The sequence below is a fragment of the Scyliorhinus canicula genome, chromosome 3 (genome assembly GCF_902713615.1).
Source record: "Scyliorhinus canicula chromosome 3, sScyCan1.1, whole genome shotgun sequence".
NCBI lineage: Eukaryota > Metazoa > Chordata > Chondrichthyes > Carcharhiniformes > Scyliorhinidae > Scyliorhinus > Scyliorhinus canicula.
The window spans coordinates 2,388,891-2,409,598 of record NC_052148.1 but is presented as its reverse complement, the minus strand read 5'-3'; the positions used below and the strand labels follow the sequence as shown (position 1 = coordinate 2,409,598).

The following is a 20,708-nucleotide window of genomic DNA, read 5'->3' as shown; positions in this document are numbered from 1 at the left end:
TGTGCTAAACAGCCTCAGTATTATTAGGTGGGAACTGAAGAACCTAGATTGGAGGCGGATGTTTGAGGGTAAATCAACATCTGACATGTGGGAGGCTTTCAAGTGTCAGTTGAAAGGAATTCAGGATCGGCATGTTCCTGTGAGGAAGAAGGATAAATACGGCAAATTTCAGGAACCTTGGATAACGAGAGATATTGTAGGCCTCGTCAAAAAGAAAAAGGAGGCATTTGTAAGGGCTAGAAAGCTGGGAACAGACGGAGCCTGTGTGGAATATAAGGAAAGTGGGAAGGAACTTAAACAAGGAGTCAGGAGGGGCTGTTTAGCACAGGGTTAAATCGCTGGCTTGGAAAGCAGACCAAGGCAGACCAGCAACACGGTTCAATTCCTGTAAGAGCCTCCCCGAACAGGCGCCGGAATGTGGCAACAAGGGACTTTTCACAGTAACTTCATCTGAAGCTTACTTGTGACAATACGCAATTTTCATTTCATTTCAGGAGGGCCAGACGGGGTCACAAAAAGTAATTGGCAAATAGGGTTAAGGAAAATCCCAAGGCTTTTTACACGTACATAAAAAGCAAGAAGGTAGCCAGGGAAAGGGTTGGCCCACAGAGGATAGGCAAGGGAATCTATCTGTAGAGCCAGAGGAAATGGGCGAGGTACGACATGAATACTTTGCATCAGTATTCACCAAAGAGAAGGAATTGGTGGATGTTGAGTCTGGAGAAGGGTGTGTAGATAGCCTGGTTCACATTGAGATCCAAAAAGACGAGGTGTTGGGCGTATTGAAAAATATTAAGGTGGATAAGTCCCCAGGGCCTGATGGGATCTACCCCAGAATACTGAAGGAGGCTAGAGAGGAAATTGCTGAGATCTTGACAGAAATCTTTGGATCCTCACTGTCTTCAGGTGATGTCCCGGAGGACTGGAGAATAGCCAATGTTGTTCCTTTGTTTAAGAAGGGTAGCAAGGATAATCCAGGGAACTACAGGCCGGTGAATCTTACGTCAGTGGTAGGGCAATTACTGGAGAGAATTCTTCGATACAGGATCTACTCCCATTTGGAAGCAAATGGACGTATTAGCGAGAGGCAGCATGGTTTTGTGAAGGGGAGGTCTTATCTCACTAACTTGATAGAGTTTTTCAAAGAGGTCACAAAGATGATTGATGCAGGTAGGGAGTGGATGTTGTCTATATGGACTTCAGTAAGGCCATTGGCAAGGTCCCTTGTGGCAGATTGGTACAAAAGGTGAAGTCACACAGGATCAGGGTGAGCTGGCAAAGTGGATACAGAACTGGCTGGGTCATAGAAGGCAGAGAGTAGCAATGGAAGGGTGCTTTTCTAATTGGAGGGCTGTGACTAGTGGTGTTCCACAGGGATCAGTGCTGGGACCTTTGCTGATTTGGAGGAAAATGTAACAGGTCTGATTAGTAAGTTTGCAGACGACACAAAGGTTGGTGGAATTGCGGATAGCGATGAGGACTGTCAGAGGATACAGCAGGATTTAGATCGTTTGGAGACTTGGGCGGAGAGATGGCAGATGGAGGTTAATGCGGACAAATGTGAGGTAATGCATTTTGGAAGGTCTAATGCAGGTAGGGAATATACAGTGAATGGTAGAACCCTCAAGAGTATTGAAAGTCAGAGAGATCTAGGCGTACAGGTCCACAAGTCACTGAAAGGGGTAACACAGGTAGAGAAGATAGTCAAGAACGTATACGGCATGCTTGCCTTCATTGGCCGGGGCATTGAGTATAAGAATTGGCAAATCATGTTGCAGCTGTATAGAACCTTAGTTAGGCCACACTTGGAGTATAGTGTTCAATTCTGGTCGTCACACTACCAGAAGGATGTGGAGGCTTTAGAGAGGGTGCAGAAGAGATTTACCAGGATGCTGCCTGGTATGGAGGGTAGAAGGAGGCCATTCGGCCCATTGAGTCTGCACCGACCCACTTAAGCCATCATTTCCACCCCATCCCCGTAACCCAATAAACCCTCCTGACCTGTTTTGGACAATTTTTCATGGCCAATCCACCTAACCTGCATGTCTTTGGACTGTGGAGGAAACTGGAGCACCCGGAGGAAATCCACGCAGTCACGGGGAGAATGTGCAGACTCCGCACAGACAATGACACAGTGGGGAATCGAACCTGGGTCCTTGGAGCTGTGAAGACACATTGCTATCCACTGTGCTACAGTGCTGCCCCACGTTGCGTACTTGTCCATTTGGACCTTTTTAATACACTCGGTGTCATTAGAATTATCCTTTGTCTGTTCATTAGTTTTACTTGACAACAAAGCTGTTAGAAAGTCTATATTGCAAAACATGGGGCGGAATTCTCTCCCCCCATGCCGGGTGGGAGAATCGCTGGGGCGCCGAGTGAGTCCCGCCACGCTGCCCTGGCACCCGCATGCGATTCTCCCACCCCCCCATAAACCGGCGCGGCGAGATTCATGGCTGGCCGCTCAGAGAATCGCCGCTCGCCGTTTGCAATGGGCGAGCGGCGATTCACCGGCCCGGATGGACCGAGCAGCCTGCCCAACACGACAAGTTCCCGCCGGCGCCGTCCACACCTGGTCGCTGCCGGCGATAACAGCGCAGGAACGCTGGGGGGGGGATCCAGCACCGGGGGGGGGGGGGGGGGGGGGGGGGGGGGGGCCTCAAAAGGGGTCTGGCCCGCGATCGGTACCCACCGATTGGCAGGCCGGCCTCTCTGAAGGAGGACCTTCTTTCCTCAGCTGCCCCGCAAGATCCATCCGACATTTCTTGCGGGCGCCCGCGGGGAGGATGGCAACCACGCATGCGTGGGTTGGCACTGGCCAAACTGCGCATGCACGGGTGACGTCATTTACGCGGTGCCGGCCACGTAATTTACATGCCGCCTCTTTTACACGGTGCCAAGGCCCGGCGTGCGTAAATGTCGCGGCGCTGCTCCTAGCCCCCCCCCCGGGGGTGGGAGAACAGGGGGCAGGGAGCGGCCTCCAGCATTAGGACTTAGTCTCCCGATGGCAGAATTCCACCCATGGTGTCTGGTTGTGTTATAGCTGGTTCTGGAACATGCACTGGATTCTTGACTATTAGCAAAGCTCATCGATTCCTCCAAAACATCAGTCCAGATGCAGTTTGTACAACACACGAGCGTGGTGTAACCTCATTCAACACCTTTGCATTTTCTGACCATCCACCATTTGGATTTTGTTTCCTTACAACATCTTTTATTATTATTATTATTTCTTTCAGCAGGTCCTCTCTCTGTGTCGGTCAGTTCCCAACTGGCCGATCTTACATACGACATGGTTACCAACCCCGTGGTTAGCTGGGGAGCCCAGGGAAATTAATCACCCTGCTGCATTGTCCCATGCAGGTTATCACAGTTTGAAAAGGGCCGGGGAGAAAAAGCAATACAATATAGCAATAGAGAACAGAGTCCTGCACCAAGCTCAGAGTGATTTATTCTCCATTTAGATCAGATATTGATGCTTCCACCAGCGTGCAGAGTCCACTCCCAAACAGCACAGACTGACCTTCGGAGCAGGTAAGTAACTGAACTGTTTCTAATCCACAATCATTGTTACAAAGGTCAAAGATTTGGCTGAAGCCAGCTGGTCAGAGGTTAAAGTGTTGCCGGTTGACCAGGGGGTGCTACAGAGGGTGTTTAAAGAGTTAAGCTTTATTCTGGAGCGCAAAATCTCAATGATAGAAATTTCAAGGTGCTATCTGATACAGCATGCTGGGTCAATTCAAACAAACTGATTAACAGAGACAGTTGATGATATCAATGCTGTTGGAATATTTCTATTCATTAATGGGATGTGGGTTTCACTTACGAGTGTGATGGCGAGCTGCCTTAGAGCAATCGAGTCATAAAACACAGAAACAGGCCCTTCAGCCCATCAAGTTGATGCCAACCCTCAAATGGCAATTTATATTAACCCTATTTTCCAGCACTTGCTCCATTGCCTGCTATGCTTTAGCGATTTAAGTGCTCGTCCAGATGCTTCTTAAATGTTGTGAGAGTGCCTCCTGCACCACCCTCTCAACCCGTTCCAGATTTGTACCACCCTCTGGGTGAAAGAATGTTTCCTTGGTCCCCTCTCAACCACTTCCTCTTCACCTTAAACCTGTGCCTCTGCCGTGGGCAAAATATTCTTCTGATCTACCCTATCTGTGCCTCTCAGAATTTTGTACACTTCTATTGGATCTCCCTCAGTCTCGTCTACTCCAGGAGAAACAAATCCAGTCTATCCAGTCTCTCCACATTGCTGAAAGTTTCCATCCCAGGCAACACCCTGATGAATCTCCTGTCCATCCGCTCCAGTGCAATCACATCCTTCCGATCGTGTGGCGACCAGAACTGCTCACACTATCCCATCTGTGGCCTAACCAATGTTTTATAAAGTTGTACCACGGCCTCCCTGCTCCTATATCCTATGTCCCGGATAATGAAGGTAAGCATTCCCTGTGCTTTCTCCCACCTGTGATGCCATGTTGAGGGATACATGGATTTGTACATCAAGGTCACTTTGTTCCTCAATGCTCCCCTCGGACCTACCGTTCCTTCTGGATATCTCACCTTTATTCAACCTCCCACAATGCATCACCTCACAGTTATCAGGATTAAATTCCATCTGCTCTGCCCGATTTACCAGCTGATCAATAGCAGTCTAGCCTTCTTGAACACACAAAGTGCAGGTTGGAAAGGAGTTCCAGCATTTTGAAGGAACAGTGATGTGGGTCCAAGTTAAGATGTAGTGTAGTTTGGAGGCGAACCTGCAGGTGGCAGTGTTGCCATGTGTCTGCTGCCCTTGTCCTTCTGGGTGGGAGAGGTTGGAAGGTGATGTTGAAGGAATCCTGCTTAGTGCTGGAGTGATGTGGTGCACACAAATCCCCAACAGACACTTAATCCAATCACACAACACAAATTGGTGACAACGTTATAGCTTGTGGAATAAAAGGGAAAGTGACAACCTGAATGTGAAACTGGCTGAGTGACAGGGAGGAAGGGGCTGTGTTTTGGAATTGTTTTTTGGGTTGGATGAAGGGGTCAGTGTCGGAACTCTTGCTTTTCCACTATTCGGTCACGCCTCAGGCCTCTTTTTTAAACAAAAGAGAGTCAGCCAGTCAATGCTTTCTGAAATGTACAGGCAGTTCTGCTATCATCCTTGTAAATCTTCACTGCAACCTCTCCGTGGCCCGACATCTGTTCCATAATCTGATGATCAGAATTGTATGTGAGCTCGAACCAAGGTTGAATTCAGGTTTAGCTGAGGGGCTGGGTTTGATAGCTACAGCCTTCAAACCCTGTGGTATAACACTTGCTGATTGGTTTATTTATACTCCGACCCCCAGCTAGACTTACACCTTTCAGGCAATAAGTGCTGTCTCTTTGTTACCCAAAATATACCACCTCACATTTATCTGTGTTGAACTTCATTTGATAAGATTTGGCCATTCTGTCCTCCTCGATATTCACTTTACCACCACATCCAAACTTGGCATCATCTGCAAATTTAGAATTTTTTTTTTATTCCAAAGTCCAAATTGCTGAAGTAAACAGTAAATAGTAGGGGTCCCAACACTAAGCCTTGTGGAAACCAGTTTCACCTGTCATTTGACAAAGTCCACTTACTGATATCCTTTGCTTTCTGCCTTGAAGCCAACGAACAACGTTTTCTGACACTTGTCCCCTGACTCCACATTTTCTGATCTTATTCACTAATTATTCTGGAGCATCTTGTAATTCTACATGTATTACATTTACCACATTACTATAGTCTATCTTCCCTGTTACATCCTCAAAAAAATCAATATTGTTGGTCATGCAAGATTTTCTCATTTAAAATCCATGTTTAAGTCACTGATAGGAGTAGTCTATCGGCCACCAAATAGTAACGTTATGGTGGGGCAGGCAATAAACAAAGAGATAACTGATGCATGTAGAAATGGTACAGCAGTTATCATGGGGGATTTTAATCTACATGTCGATTGGTTTAACCAGGTCGGTCAAGGCAACCTTGAGGAGGAGTTTATAGAATGTATCCGCGATAGTTTCCTAGAACAGTATGTAATGGAACCTACGAGGGAACAAGCGGTCCTAGATCTTGTCCTGTATAATGAGACAGGATGGATTCAGGATCTCATAGTTAGGGATCCTCTCGGAAGGAGCGATCACAATATGGTGGAATTTAAAATACAGATGGAGGGTGAGAAGGTAAAATCAAATACTAGTGTTTTGTGTTTAAACAAAGGAGATTACAATGGGGTGAGAGAAGAACTAACTAAGGTAGACTGGGAGCAAAGACTTTATGGTGGAACAGTTGAGGAACAGTGGAGAACCTTCCAAGCGATTTTTCACAGTGCTCAGCAAAGGTTCATACCAACAAAAAGGAAGGACGGTAGAAAGAGGGAAAATCGACCGTGGATATCTATGGAAATAAGGGAGAGTATCAAATTGAAGGAAAAAGCATACAAAGTGGCAATGATTGGTGGGAGACTAGAGGACTGGGAAATATTTAAGCGGCAACAGAAAGCTACTAAAAAAGCTATAAAGAAGAGTAAGATAGAGTATGAGAGTAAACTTGCTCAGAATATAAAAGAAGACCGCAAAAGTTTTTACAAATATATAAAGCAAAAAGAGTGGCTAAGGTAAATATTGGTCCTTTAGAGGATGAGAAGGGAATTTTAATAATGGGAGATGAGGAAATGGCTGAGGAACTGAACAGGTTTTTTGGGTCGGTCTTCACAGTGGAAGACACAAATAACATGCCAGTGACTGATAGAAATTAGGTTATGACAGGTGATGACCTTGAGAGGATTGTTATCACTAAGGAGGTAGTGATGGGCAAGGTAATGGGGCTAAAGCTAGACAAGTCTCCTGGCCCTGATGGAATGCATCCCAGAGTGCTAAAAGAGATGGCTAGGGAAATTGCAGATGCACTAGTGATGATTTACCAAAATTCACTAGACTCTGGGGTGGTCCCGGTGGATTGGAAATTAGCAAACGTGACACCACTGTTTAAAAAAGGAGGGAGGCAGAGAGCAGGAAATTATAGGCCAGTGAGCTTAACGTCGGTAGTAGGGAAGATGCTGGAATCTATCATCAAGGAAGAAATAGCGAGGCATCTGGATAGAAATTGTCCTATTGGGCAGACGCAGCATGGGTTCGTAAAGGGCAGGTCGTGCCTAACTAATTTAGTGGAATTTTTTGAGGACATTACCAGTGCAGTGGATAACGGGGAGCCAATCGATGTGGTATATCTGGATTTCCAGAAAGCTTTTGACAAAGTGCCACACAAAAGGCTGCTGCATAAGATAAAGATGCATGGCATTAAGGGTAAAGTAGTAACATGGATAGAGGATTGGTTAATTAATAGAAAGCAAAGAGTGGGGATTAATGGGTGCTTCTCTGGTTGGTGATCAGTAGATAGTGGTGTCCCTCAGGGATCCGTGTTGGGCCCACAATTGTTCACAATCTACATAGATGATTTTGAGTTGGGGACCAAGGGCAATGTGTCCAAGTTTGCAGATGACACTAAGATGAGTGGTAAAGCGAAAAGTGCAGAGAATACTGGAAGTCTGCAGAGGGATTTGGATAGGTTAAGTGAATGGGTTAGGGTCTGGCAGATGGAATACAATGTTGACAAGTGTGAGGTTATCCATTTTGATAGGAATAACAGCAAACGGGATTATTATTTAAACAATAAAATATTAAAGCATGCCGCTGTGCAGAGAGACTTGGGTGTGCTAGTGCATGAGTCACAGAAAGTTGGTTTACAGGTGCAACAGGTGATTAAGAAGGCAAATGGAATTTTGTCCTTCATTGCTAGAGGGATGGAGTTTAAGACTAGGGAGGTTATGTTGCAATTGTATACGGTGTTAGTGAGGCCACACCTGGAGTATTGTGTTCAGTTTTGGTCTCCTTACTTGAGAAAGGACGTACTGGCACTGGAGGGTGTGCAGAGGAGATTCACTAGGTTAATCCCAGAGCTGAAGGGGTTGGATAACGAGGAGAGGTTGAGTCGACTGGGACTGTACTCGTTGGAATTTAGAAGGATGAGGGGGGATCTTATAGAAACATTTAAAATTATGAAGGGAATAGATAGGATAGATGTGGGCAGGTTGTTTCCACTGGCGGGTGAAAGCAGAACTAGGGGACATAGCCTCAAAATAAGGGGAAGTAGATTTAGGACTGAGTTTAGGAGGAACTTCTTCACCCAAAGGGTTGTGAATCTATGGAATTCCTTGCCCAGTGAAGCAGTTGAGGCTCCTTCATTAAATGTTTTTAAGGAAAGATAGATAGTGTTTTGAAGAATAAAGGGATTAAGGGTTATGGTGTTCGGGCCGGAAAGTGGAGCTGAGTCCACAAAAGATCAGCCATGATCTCATTGAATGGCGGAGCAGGCTCGAGGGGCCAGATGGCCGACTCCTGATCCTAGTTCTTATGTTCTTATGTTTGATATTCATTATTATAGTTCTCATTTCTTGATGTTCTATTCCCTCCTTTACTAAACATTTCATTATATTTCCTATGAGGGTCCAGAGGAGGTTCATAAGAATGATCCCCGGAATATAAGATTTGTCATTTGAGGAGCGATAGAGGGCTCCGGGTCTGTACTCGATGGAGTTTAGAAGGATGAGAGGGGGATCTCACTGGAACTTACAGAATACTGAGAGACCTGGATAGAGTGGACGTGGAAAGGATGGTTCCACTTGTAGGAAAAACTAGAACTCGAGGGCACAGCCTCAGACTGAAGGGACGATCCTTTAAAACAGAGATGAGGAGAAATTTCTTCAGCCAGAGGGTGGTGAATCTGCAGAAGGCTTTGGAGGCCAAATCACTGAGTGTCTTTGAGACAGTGATAGATAGGCTCTTGATTAATAATAAGGATCAGGGGTTATATGGAGAAGGCAGGAGAATGGGGATGAGAAAAATATCAGCCATGATTGAATAGCGGAATAGAGTCAATGGGCTGAATGGCCTCCTTCTGCATGATAGGGAATCTAGTCTCTTCTATAATATTAAATATGTGTGGTAAGGGCAGCACGGTGGCACAGTGGTTAGCACTGGGAGTATGGCGCTGAGGACCCGGGTTCGAATCCCAGCTCTGGGTCACTGTCCGTGTGGAGTTTGCACATTCTCCCCGTGTCTGTGTGGGTCTCACCCCCACAACCCAAAGATGTGCAGGTTAGGTGGATTGGCCATGCAAAATTCCCCTTAATTGGAAAAATAAATAAAATAATTGGGTACTCTAAAGTTATTAAAAAATAAGTAAATCCTTCAACATTTATTAACACTTTTCCTTCTCCCCACAGATTCTGACATCTGGCAAAGAACTCCAACATCTTATCAATTGTCCAAAATTACCAAATGTACCCTTTGTAATCACATCTCAGTTCCGTGTTCAAACCCTCGACTGGGAAAGGTGCCGATCAGAGAGATTTCAATGAGCGAAATACTGTTTAATCAGAATGAAGAGTCTAATCTCTCACTGAAATAATCATTCAGTGAGGTTAACAAAGACAAACGATTTGGGTGCTATATGCAGAATATTTATTTCACTTCATGTTGTGAAATGCCTGATTATTTTTGTAATGTAGTTATTTGTTTATCAACATCGTGCTGTTTGACATTAAAACATAGAAAATAAAAGCAGGATTGATTGATTGATTGATATTTGATTGATATTTATTGTTGCATGTGACAGTGAAACGTATTTTTCTGCAGCCAAGGTACCGTACACAGTACGTACATAGTACATAGTAGACAAAAGAATAATCGACAGAGAACATTGACAAATGGTACATCAACTGTAATGGGCCAGGGATTAGAGAACCCCAAATTGTATCATGGAGTTCACCTTGGATTGGATTGGATTTGTTTATTGTCACGTGTACCGAGGTACAGTGAAAAGTATTTTTCTGCAAGCAGCTCAACAGATCATTCAGTACATGGGAAGAAAAGGGAATTAAACAGAATTCAAGAAAATACATGAGAATACATAATAGGGCAACACAATATATACAATGTAACTACATAAGCATTGGCATCGGATGAAGCATACAGGGTGTAGTGTTAATGAGGTCAGTCCATAAGAGGGTCATTTAGGAGTCTGGTGATAGTGGGGAAGAAGCTGTTTTTGAGTCTGTACGTGCGTGTTCTCAGACTTCTGAATCTCCTGCCCGATGGAAGAAGTTGGAAAAGTGAGTAAGCCGGGTGGGAGGGATCCTTGATTATGCTGCCCGCTTTCCCCCGGCAGCGGGAGGTGTAGATGGAATCAATGGATGGGAGGCAGGTTCGTGTGATGGACTGGGCGGTATTCACGACTCTCTGAAGTTCCTTGCGGTCCTGGGCCGAGCAGTTGCCATACCAGGCTGTGATGCAGCCCGATAGGATGCTTTCTATAGTGCATCTGTAAAAGTTAGTAAGGGTTAATGTGGACATGCCGAATTTCCTTAGTTTCCTGAGGAAGTATAGGCGCTGTTGTGCTTTCTTGGTGATAGCGTCGACATGAGTGGACCAGGATAGATTTTTGGTGATGTGCACCCCTAGGAATTTGAAACTGCTCACCATCTCTACCTCGGCTCCGTTGATGCTGACAGGGGTGTGTACAGTACTTTGCTTCCTGAAGTCAATGACCAGCCCTTTAGTTTTGCTGGCATTGAGGGAGAGATTGTTGTCGTTACACCACTCCACTAGGTTCTCTATCTCCCTCCTGTATTCGGACTCGTCGTTATTCGAGATCCGGCCCACTATGGTTGTATCGTCAGCAAACTTGTAGATGGAGTTGGAACCAAGTTTTGCCATGCAGTCGTGTGTGTACAGGGAGTAGAGTAGGGGGCTAAGTACGCAGCCTTGCGGGGCACCGGTATTGAGGACTATTATGGAGGAGGTGTTGGTGTTCATTCTTACTGACTGTGGTCTGTTGGTCAGAAAGTCAAGGATCCAGTTGCAGAGTGGAGAGCCAAGTCCTAGGTTTTGGAGCTTTGATATGAGCTTGGCTGGGATTATGGTGTTGAAGGTGGAGCTGTAGTCAATAAATAGGAGTCTGATGTAGGAGTCCTTGTTTTCGAGATGCTCTAGGGATGAGTGTAGGGCCAGGGAAATGGCGTCTGATGTGGACCGGTTGCGATGGTATGCGAATTGAAGTGGGTCAAGGCGTTCCGGGAGTATGGAGGTGATGCACTTCATGATCAGCCTCTCGAAGCACTTCATCACAACTGACGTCAGGGCCACCGGGCGGTAGTCATTGAGGCACGTTGCCTGGTTCTTCTTTGGTACCGGTGTGATGGTGGTCTTCTTGAAGCAGGTGGGGACCTCGGAGTGGAGTAGGGATAGGTTAAAGATGTCTGTGAATACCTCTGCCAGCTGGTATGCGCAGGCTCTGAGTGCACGACCAGGGATCCCGTCCGGGCCCATCGCCTTCCGTGGGTTCACTTTCAGGAAGGCCGATCTGACTTCGGAAACTGTGATGGTGGGTATGGGTGAATTATGGGTTGCTGGGGCACTCGATAGCGGATTGTTGGTTACCTGCTCAAACCGAGCATAGAATGCATTAAGTTCATCGGGGAGGGGTGCGCTGCTGCCAGAGATACTGCTAGGCTTCGCTTTGTAACCCGTGATGTTGTTTAGTCCTTGCCACAACCGCCGAGAGTCTGTCTGTGACTCTAGCTTAGTTTGATATTTTCTCTCGGCATCTCGGATGGCTTTGCGGAGGTCGTACCTGGATTTCTTGTATAGGACAGGGTCGTCTGCCTTGAACGCCTCAGATCTGTCCTTCAGTAGGGAGTCAATCTCGCGATTGAGCCATGGTTTCCGGTTGGGGAACATACGTACTGCTTTCTTTGGCACGCAGTCGTCCACACATTTGCTGATGAAATCTGTGACGGTGGTGACCGACAACTTTTACTGGATTGTGGTATGGGGAACACACGGCCCACTCTACAGGTGCGGTACAGCAGAAATGGAAAAGTATTTTTTAAACAAAACAATGTTTATTCTCTGAACTCAAGTTAACCTTTTTAAAACATACAGTGAACATCTTAGCAACCTTTAATTCAAATACAACCCCCAAAGACTACAACACTAAGTAATCCTTTAAGCTTTCCTTTCAACATCCATGCGACTTAAAAAACAAAACCTTTAACAGAAGCACATCAGGTTAAAGTCACTACTGAAAACATTTAGAATTCTGAATTCACCAAATGATCAGGAGATAGTCTTTTCATGGCAGAGAGATCAACAGTACACCTGCTTGGTCTAGCATCAGCTCCAACATTGAAAACTAAACTAAAACACACCCTGCAGCAAACAGCCTAAAATAAAAGTAAAAAGCTGACAGCTGTTAGGCTAAATCTCAGTTCAATGAGTGAGTCGACACAGTAAGGCTTCAATCAAGTAGATAGTTTTTTTACTTAGGATTGTAACACGTACAGCCATCTGAGTTATGGCTGGAGAAGGCGCATTCTGCCGAGCCTCAAGTTACACACACTGATAAAGGTTGTTCCGCGCGCAATGGCCTTGGGCGGGTTACATAGCTGCCCACTCACAGTACTGTTGCTAACCTAAATGTTATCTAAACCGCCACCCCCATCGCCCTCCTTAGTCAGAGCTAGAAGCAGCTGCAGAAATATACCTTACAATCCCTCCTTTGTCCTCTTATGAGGACAACAATTACTTCCCGCGCCCCCTATGTTTTGAAACGCGCGCAAAAATAAAAATAAAAAACCCTTTTTGCCAAGCGTTCTATACCGCCTGGTTGGGTCCTGAGGTCTCTGGTAGGTGAGGACCCCCCAATCCTCTTGGCTCGACCCGCCGGAGTCTCAAGTCCTTCCCAGGGGCGGTGTACATTACATACAATTTTTGCCTTGCCCCTTATAACCCGCGCGTTTTTCTTTCGTTCCCTTCCCCCCCCCCAGTTTCACATTTCAGCTTCTAAGTATTCTTCTAGGAGGTAGTTCCTCCCGGTTGGCGAATGCCCTCAGCCCACGGGATTTTTCCGGGTTTTCTGATACACACCAGGTCCCCTTCTTTTATCGGACTCTCCTGTCCTTCTTCTCCGTCACCGGCCGCGTTGTTCACCTGTTGCGAAACTAAAGTGACCATGTTACCGAGCATTTTGATATATTGACTCATTTCAATTTCCCTATCTTCCCATGTTTGCACCCACTCCGGGTTGGTCTTGGGTCCTGGGTCGTTAAGAGGGTGAAAATTCAAAACTTAAGATTTGTAAGTTCCAATTAAAATGCATCTTCAGCTGTGTGGACTGTTCATTACTTTATCAGAATTTAAAAGGCCAGAACTCGCAGGCAAACCAGCATGGGAGTGTCAAGACATCTTCTGGATTACACACAAAAGCTTGTTGAAAGGGTTGACTGTCTTGCAGAGACAAAAAGGGGGGTATAGTGGGTGCATAAATTGGAATGATGCCATTCGCATCTCGAAACTTGTTTTTAAATTTTTCACTCAAATGGCTGGGAGTAAAAGTTGGAGTGCTGCCAAATTCCCGTTATCAAGTTTTTCAGGGAACACAATATGTTATTGAAACTCATGGACATATTTCATTTACCCATCTGTTGTTTATAAGTCATTCTGCAATCTCATAATTAAAACATCTGCGTTGTGGGACAGTTTAGTTTCACCCTACTGATGATTTTTTGTGTCAGGGAAGTTTTAACCCTGAACTAATGAAACACCGGCTTGATCATATTTGTCACATGCACTTCAACCATCCCAACCTCCGCTGAACACCACAAAACCAATACTTTCCTATTCCTACACACGTGATCTCGCATCCTGACCAAAATTCTCTGTGTATCAAAATTACCCTTCAGTGACAATGCGCAGACAACCCGAAGCTTTCAAATAATCACAGCTCGTAAAAAGTCAAGGTCTGAAGTCAAAGTCTGAATACAAAGACAGTGAATAGTTCAGAACAATGTTTAAATGCCTAAAACTCTCTCTCTCTCTCTCTCTCTCACTTTCGCTGTCTCTATCAGTCTCTCTCTCTCTCTCTACGTAACTCTCTCTACGTAACTCTGTCTGTCTCTCTTTCTCTAAAACGGAACAAAATTAAAATACTGAAAACTTTATCTGTGTCATTCCATTTAAGTCAATTTCCACTGATTAATTTTAGAGGCATTAGCTTTTCTTAGAGATGTATATTTCTTTGTGCAGATGACCTGCTTGCTGAAATGGTTAAATTTTTGTACAGAATCAAAAGTGTTGGAGAACTTGGCATGGTGCCATCTCCGTCTACTATGTGACCTTAGACATTACCCATCCTTTCTTTCAATTTTCAATGCTCGTTATTTAACCGGTTTTTGGAAAGAGACATTACTGGATGTTTATTTTTCTTTTATTTCAAATGAGTTGAATTACTGCTGAATTTATCTGGACGGCTTGAAATGATCTGAAGTTAGTCTCGACATGTATCCATTCTTAAGTTTCCAACCGTAACCTTGCACTGATCTTCCTCCCCATTTTTTCGTTCTGGGAGTGGAGGGGTTAGTCATTCTCAGATATTCCTGAACAAAACCAATTGAGTGTTTTAGCCCCTTTCTGATCTTTTGGACTTCACTTAATTTGATTTTTTTTTTTCCTTGAGACATTCCGGGACAGTTGTTAGCCGTAATTGTTGTCAGTTTTGTGAGGTCTTTACTATCTTTACCCACTTGATTGCTTTGTTTAAAGGAGTTAGAGCTCAATTCCTTTAAACCAGCCTGTCTTCCAAATGGTATGAAGGTTTAATTTATATCATTTGTGCTTAGAACTTTATTTGTCTTATCTTTACTTCTGTGTATCTCACCATTTTTCTCTGTTCCACAGAAATCACACCCATCTTTGATCATTGTTTTTTTTAACCAGAGTATTTTGCTCTTCAAAAACCAAAAAAAAATTTTTTAAACTGACTTTTTTACTCATTTGGCCTTGATACTAGATTTATTGGATGTTACCTCACCGTCTGTCCGCCTTGCCAAGTGATTCTAATTTTAGGCGGTCAAAGGTTTGACTACTCGCCTTGTCCACCGGCTCGAGCGGCGTCCAGCTCAGCAACATCCTTCCAGACTTACACTAAATGTTAGGGGTGAAAATATTCACACAAAGGCCTGAATATAGCTTAAACTCACATGGATTAATATACAGATTCAAGGCGGATAGCCTAATGACTTGGTTATTTTCCCATATGTGCCGTCCTTTTTTTTTTAAGACGTTGGCTGTTTTAACTATTTCTTTCTCTGTCAATTTTATACCCAATTTTAATGCATTAGTTTTCCCCCAGTGGCCATTTTTCTTCTAAATTTTTATGCTCTTTTCGCGCGCTAATGTTACCGGACATTTATATTTCAAGGACATTTATATTTCAAGGACATTTATATTTCAAGTCTCTTATGAACCGGTGATAATAGATCCAAAACTGTTTTGTTTTCAATGCCCGACCTTCACGTGACAGATCTCTGTTCTTAATAACCAGTCTAAGGCAACAAAACAATTTTCCGATTCTAAGACTCTACTTCCTTCTCACTCTACTTCTGAGATCTGACAGTTTTTTAAGTAAAGACTTTGAGTAAATATTATCACTAATATTTGGTCGAAGGTAATAATTCTATTTCCTTCTCACTCTACTTCTGATATCTGACAGTTTTTTAAGTAAAGACTTTGAGTAAATATTATCACTAATATTTGGTTGAAGGTAATAACATGCCCTCTACTTCCTTCTCACTCTACTTCTGAGATCTGACAGTTTTTTAAGTAAAGACTCACTCTACTTCTGATATCTGACAGTTTTTTAAGTAAAGACTTTAAGTAAATATTATCACTAATATTTGGTCGAAGGTAATAACATGCCCTCTACTTCCTTCTCACTCTACTTCTGAGATCTGACAGTTTTTTAAGTAAAGACTTTAAGTAAATATTATCACTAATATTTGGTCGAAGGTAATAACATGCCCTCTACTTCCTTCTCACTCTACTTCTGAGATCTGACAGTTTTTTAAGTAAAGACTTTAAGTAAATATTATCACTAATATTTGGTCGAAGGTAATAACATTAATCTTACACCTTAAGGACTTTTAAGTTTAACTTAACACTTACGTGTCACAATCCCAAGGCGTTTGACGTCCGGCTATGGTCGTCTTCTAATTTTGTCTCCTTTTTCAATCACTGAGACAATTATTACACAATTTAAAATTTCAATTTTGGAGTTTTGATTTAACAGGTTTGACTCCGTACCTTCTTTTTAGCCGGCTTTTAATTGTCTCTGCGATCTTAAACGGAGTTGTGTTCGACTCCCCCCCAACGTCGGGGTCACCAATTTGTTAGGCTAAATCTCAGTTCAATGAGTGAGTCGACACAGTAAGGCTTCAATCAAGTAGATAGTTTTTTTACTTAGGATTGTAACACGTACAGCCATCTGAGTTATGGCTGGAGAAGGCGCATTCTGCCGAGCCTCAAGTTACACACACTGATAAAGGTTGTTCCGCGCGCAATGGCCTTGGGCGGGTTACATAGCTGCCCACTCACAGTACTGTTGCTAACATAAATGTTATCTAAACCGCCACCCCCATCGCCCTCCTTAGTCAGAGCTAGAAGCAGCTGCAGAAATATACCTTACACAGCCTAGCTCCACCCACTCTCTGACATCACTACAGTAGTAAACATGCATTTCTTAAAGGTACACTCACTACAGCTATTTATCTACACACCCATTTATAAACACCCATTTCTTAAAGGTACTCTCACATGAAACCTCCCCCAAAGAAACAAAAAGCCATCAACTTCAAGATGGTTTCATTTTTCACCTTTTCACGATCCTTTAAGAAATGCACACAGTAAATATACTTTTTCGTTTAAAAAAAAACAACACGCATATAATAATATGGATATCTTAATAAAGTCCATTTTTGTTCTTCTTCCTCCAACTCCAATCCTTCTCGATTGACAGTCTCTTTGAACAAGAAGGTCTCTGCACGATCCGCCCATTTCTCTACGCTTCGGCATTTCTCTTTATAGTCAGATACTTTAGTTCAATCTGATCACAGAGATCCTTGTAATTCTCCAACACAGGAGCATTGGTTATCACAGCTTTCAGGCCGTCAAATGCCTGTTGAAAGTCCGCTGTCCACTGAAATTTTCAATGCTTCTTCAGCAAGTCCATCAGTGGAGCAACCACGCTACAAAACGTTTCGAGGGTATCGAAAATGCCTCAAGGAAAGTGACTTGGGCTTTTCCAAATTCACTTTTGGCTAGGTTTATCACCAAACCCGCCTCCTGAAGTCGATCAAATAACTTCATCAAATGCTTCAAATGATCTTCCCATGTCTGGCTGAAAATTACCAGATCGTCGCGTATACCGCACAATTGGGTAATCCTGAAACTACTTTGTTAGTTAACCGTTGAAATGTGGCTGGGGCGTTTTTCATGCCAAATGGCATAACTTTGAATTGGTATATACCACTGGAGTCACAAAAGCTGAAATCTCCTTCGCCCTTTTGGATAAAGGTACCTCCCAGTAACCTTCAAGTAAATCCAGTTTGGAAATAAAAGCTGATTGTCCCTCTTTCTCAATGCAATCCTCCAAACGTGGGATCGGGTAAGAGTCCGTTCTTGTAACTGCATTAACCTTTCTATAGTCCACACACAACCATTGGGTACCATCTGCTTTAGGTACCATCACTATGGGTGAGCTCCATTGGCTTCAACTCACTTCAATTATGCCATTTTTAAGTATACTCTCAATCTCTTTGTTAACCTGTGCCAATTTTAACGGGTTAAGTCTATATGGATGTTGTTTGATTGGAATAGCCTTTCCCACATCTACATCATGTATGGCCATTTTAGTACTTCCCAATTCATCTCCACAAACTTGCCCACGTGATATCAATAACTCTTTCAGGTCAGTCAGCTTTTCCTCTGGAAGGTAACTCAACAATTTATCCCAATTTTTAAGAACATCCTCATTTTCCAATTTAATTTGAGGTATTTCAAATTCACAGTCATCTGGATTTGGTTCGTCACTTTGAGTGAGAATCATTCAATCCTCCTCGCTTTTCTCTCCTTCCTTTTCAAAGTACCTTTTAAGCATATTCACATGAAACACCTTTGGACGAGTCTTCCTTCTATCTGGTGTTTTTACCACATAATTCACCTCACTTAATTTCCTTTCAATCTGATAAGGTCCACAAAACCTTGCTTTTAAAGGTTCACCTACCACTGGTTACAATACTAAAACTTTATCTCCACTGGCAAAATTATGAACTTTGGATTTCTTGTCCGCTACCTATTTCGTCACATTTTGTGCAACTTTTAAATGTTGTCCAGCCAATTCACCCACTCTATTTAATTGTTCCCTCAAATTTGACACGTAATTCAATAATATAATTTCCGATTTCTCACTCACCAATTTTTCCATAATCAATTTAAGTGGTCCTCTTACCTCATGACCAAAATTAGTTCAAAAGGACTAAATTTGGTGACTCATTATATGCATCCCTAATTGCAAACAGTACAAATGGAATTCCTTTATCCCAATCCTCTGGATAATCTTGACAATAAGCCCTCAACATTGTCTTTAATGTCTGATGCCACCTTTCTAACGTCCCTGCGATTCTGGATGGTGCGCAGTTGATTTAAATTGTTTTATTCCTCAGCTATCCATAAGTTCTTTAAATAACCTTGAGGTAAAATTTGATCCTCGATGTGATTGTATTTCTGTGGATAGTCCATATCTCGTAAAGAATTTAAGTAACTCCTTTACAATCTTTTTAGCTATAATATTTATGTACTGGAATGGCCTCTGGAAACTTAGTAGACACATCCATTATCGTCAAAAGATATTGATTCCTACTTTTTGTTTTAGGAAGCGGTCCTATACAATCAATTAGAACCCTTGTAATAGGTTCCTCAAATGCTGGAATGGGTATTAAGGGCGCTGGTTTTATCACTGCTTGAGGTTTCCCTATCACTTGACATGTGTGACATGATTGACAAAATTTAACTACATCTTTATGTTGTCCAGGTCAATAAAAATGCTTTTGTATTTTAGCTTGAGTTTTCCTTATTCCCAAATTACCTCCTACTGGTACCTCATGTGCAACTCGCAACACCTCCTTTCTATACCCTACCGGCAATACTACTTGATGAACTTCTGCCCACTTTTCATCTGGCTGCATATGTAAAGGTCTCCATTTTCTGATAAAGACATCACTTTTACGGTAATAACACTCTGGCATACACGTAGTTTCCTCTTCAAAAATTGGTGGAGTTGTGGACAGTGCGGAAGGATGTTGCAAGTTACAGAGGGACATAGATTGGCTGCAGCGCTGGGCTGAGGGGTGGCAAATGGAGTTTAATGCAGAAAAGTGTGAGGTGATTCATTTTGGAAGGAGTAACAGGAAGACAGAGTACTGGGCTAATGGGAAGATTCTTGCTAGTGTGGATGAGCAGAGAGATCACGGTGTCCATGTACATAGATCCCTGAAAGTTGCCACCCAGGTTGATAGGGTTGTTCAGAAGGTGTGTTAGCTTTTATTGGTAGAGGAATTGAGTTTCGGAGCCATGAGGTCATGTTGGAGCTGTACAAAACTCTGGTGCGGCCGCATTTGGAGTATTGCGTGCAGTTCTGGTCGCCGCATTATAGGAAGGATGTGGAAGCATAGGAAAGGGTACAGAGGAGATTTACCAGGATGTTGCCTGATATGGAGGGAAGATCTTATGAGGAAAGGCTGAGGGACTGAAGGCAGTTTTCGTTAGAGAGAAGAAGGTTAAGAGGTGACTTAATTGAGGCATACAAGGTGATCAGAGGATTAGATAGGGTGGACCGTGAGAGCCTTTTTCCTCGGATGGTGATGGCAAGCACAAGGGGACATAGCTTTAAATTGCCGACTCGGGGCTTTTCACAGTAACTTCATTTGAAGCCTATTTGTGACAATAAGCGATTTATTTTTATTACTATTTTATTTTTACTCAGAGAGTAGTAAGGACGTGGAATGCCCTGCCTGCAACAGTAGTGGACTCGCCAACATTCAGGGCATTCAAATGGTCATTGGATAGGCATATGGGCGATCAGGGAATAGTGCAGAGGGACTTTAGAAGGGTTTCACAGGTTGACGCAACATCGAGGGCTGAAGGGCCTGTACTGCGCTGTAATCTTCTATGTTCTGTGTTTGCTTTCTGATAAATCCGGTTTATTTCTACATCTTTCTGTTGTAACTTCATCAATTTTCCTGAACTAAAAATATCCGCCTCATCCTCCACCTGTTCTTGTTCTTTTTCAACCATCTGATCAAAAATCGTTTCTGACAATTGCACTTCACCTTTATCTTCACTCTTTGATTTCTCCTCTTGCCTTAACCTGTGACTTTGCGACCTTGTTACTACACAATCCGGAAAAATACCAGGATATTTGTCCTTCAACACTTCAGTTGTCTGATTTGACACTGGCTTATCAACAACAATAGGCATCACTCCCACCTGTGATCCAGCTATATCATTACCCAAGATAAACAGTATTCCTGGATAAGATAGTTTCTCCATTACTCCGACTACCACTTCACCACTCTTCACTGGACTTTCCAACCTTACCTTATAGAACAGTACAGGCCCTTCGGCCCTCGATGTTGTGCCGAGCAATGATCACCCTACTCAAACCCACGTATCTACCCTATACCCGTAACCCAACAACCCCCACTTAACCTTACTTTTTAGGACACTAC

The 20,708-nt window shown here is 43.5% G+C and overlaps 1 protein-coding gene and 1 long non-coding RNA gene across 3 annotated transcripts in view; one reads left to right on the top strand and one right to left on the bottom strand.

Moving 5' to 3' along the window:
• LOC119963786 (disintegrin and metalloproteinase domain-containing protein 12-like) overlaps positions 1 to 9,641 on the top strand; it is a 467,225-nt gene extending 457,584 nt beyond the window's left edge. For both annotated transcript variants that reach the window (XM_038793073.1, XM_038793071.1), the window contains 2 exons: positions 3,465 to 3,534; positions 9,312 to 9,641. In XM_038793073.1, coding sequence (XP_038649001.1) covers positions 3,465 to 3,522 — 58 coding nt within the window. In that variant the 3' untranslated portion in view covers positions 3,523 to 3,534; positions 9,312 to 9,641. The remainder of the gene's footprint in view (positions 1 to 3,464; positions 3,535 to 9,311) is intronic.
• A 2,743-nt stretch (positions 9,642 to 12,384) lies between these two features.
• On the bottom strand, positions 12,385 to 16,583 carry LOC119963787. Its single transcript, XR_005460170.1, has 2 exons — positions 16,090 to 16,583; positions 12,385 to 13,088 (listed from the first exon to the last, which is right to left on the bottom strand). It is a non-coding gene; the product is annotated as an uncharacterized LOC119963787 (long non-coding RNA).
• Positions 16,584 to 20,708: the final 4,125 nt, after the last annotated feature.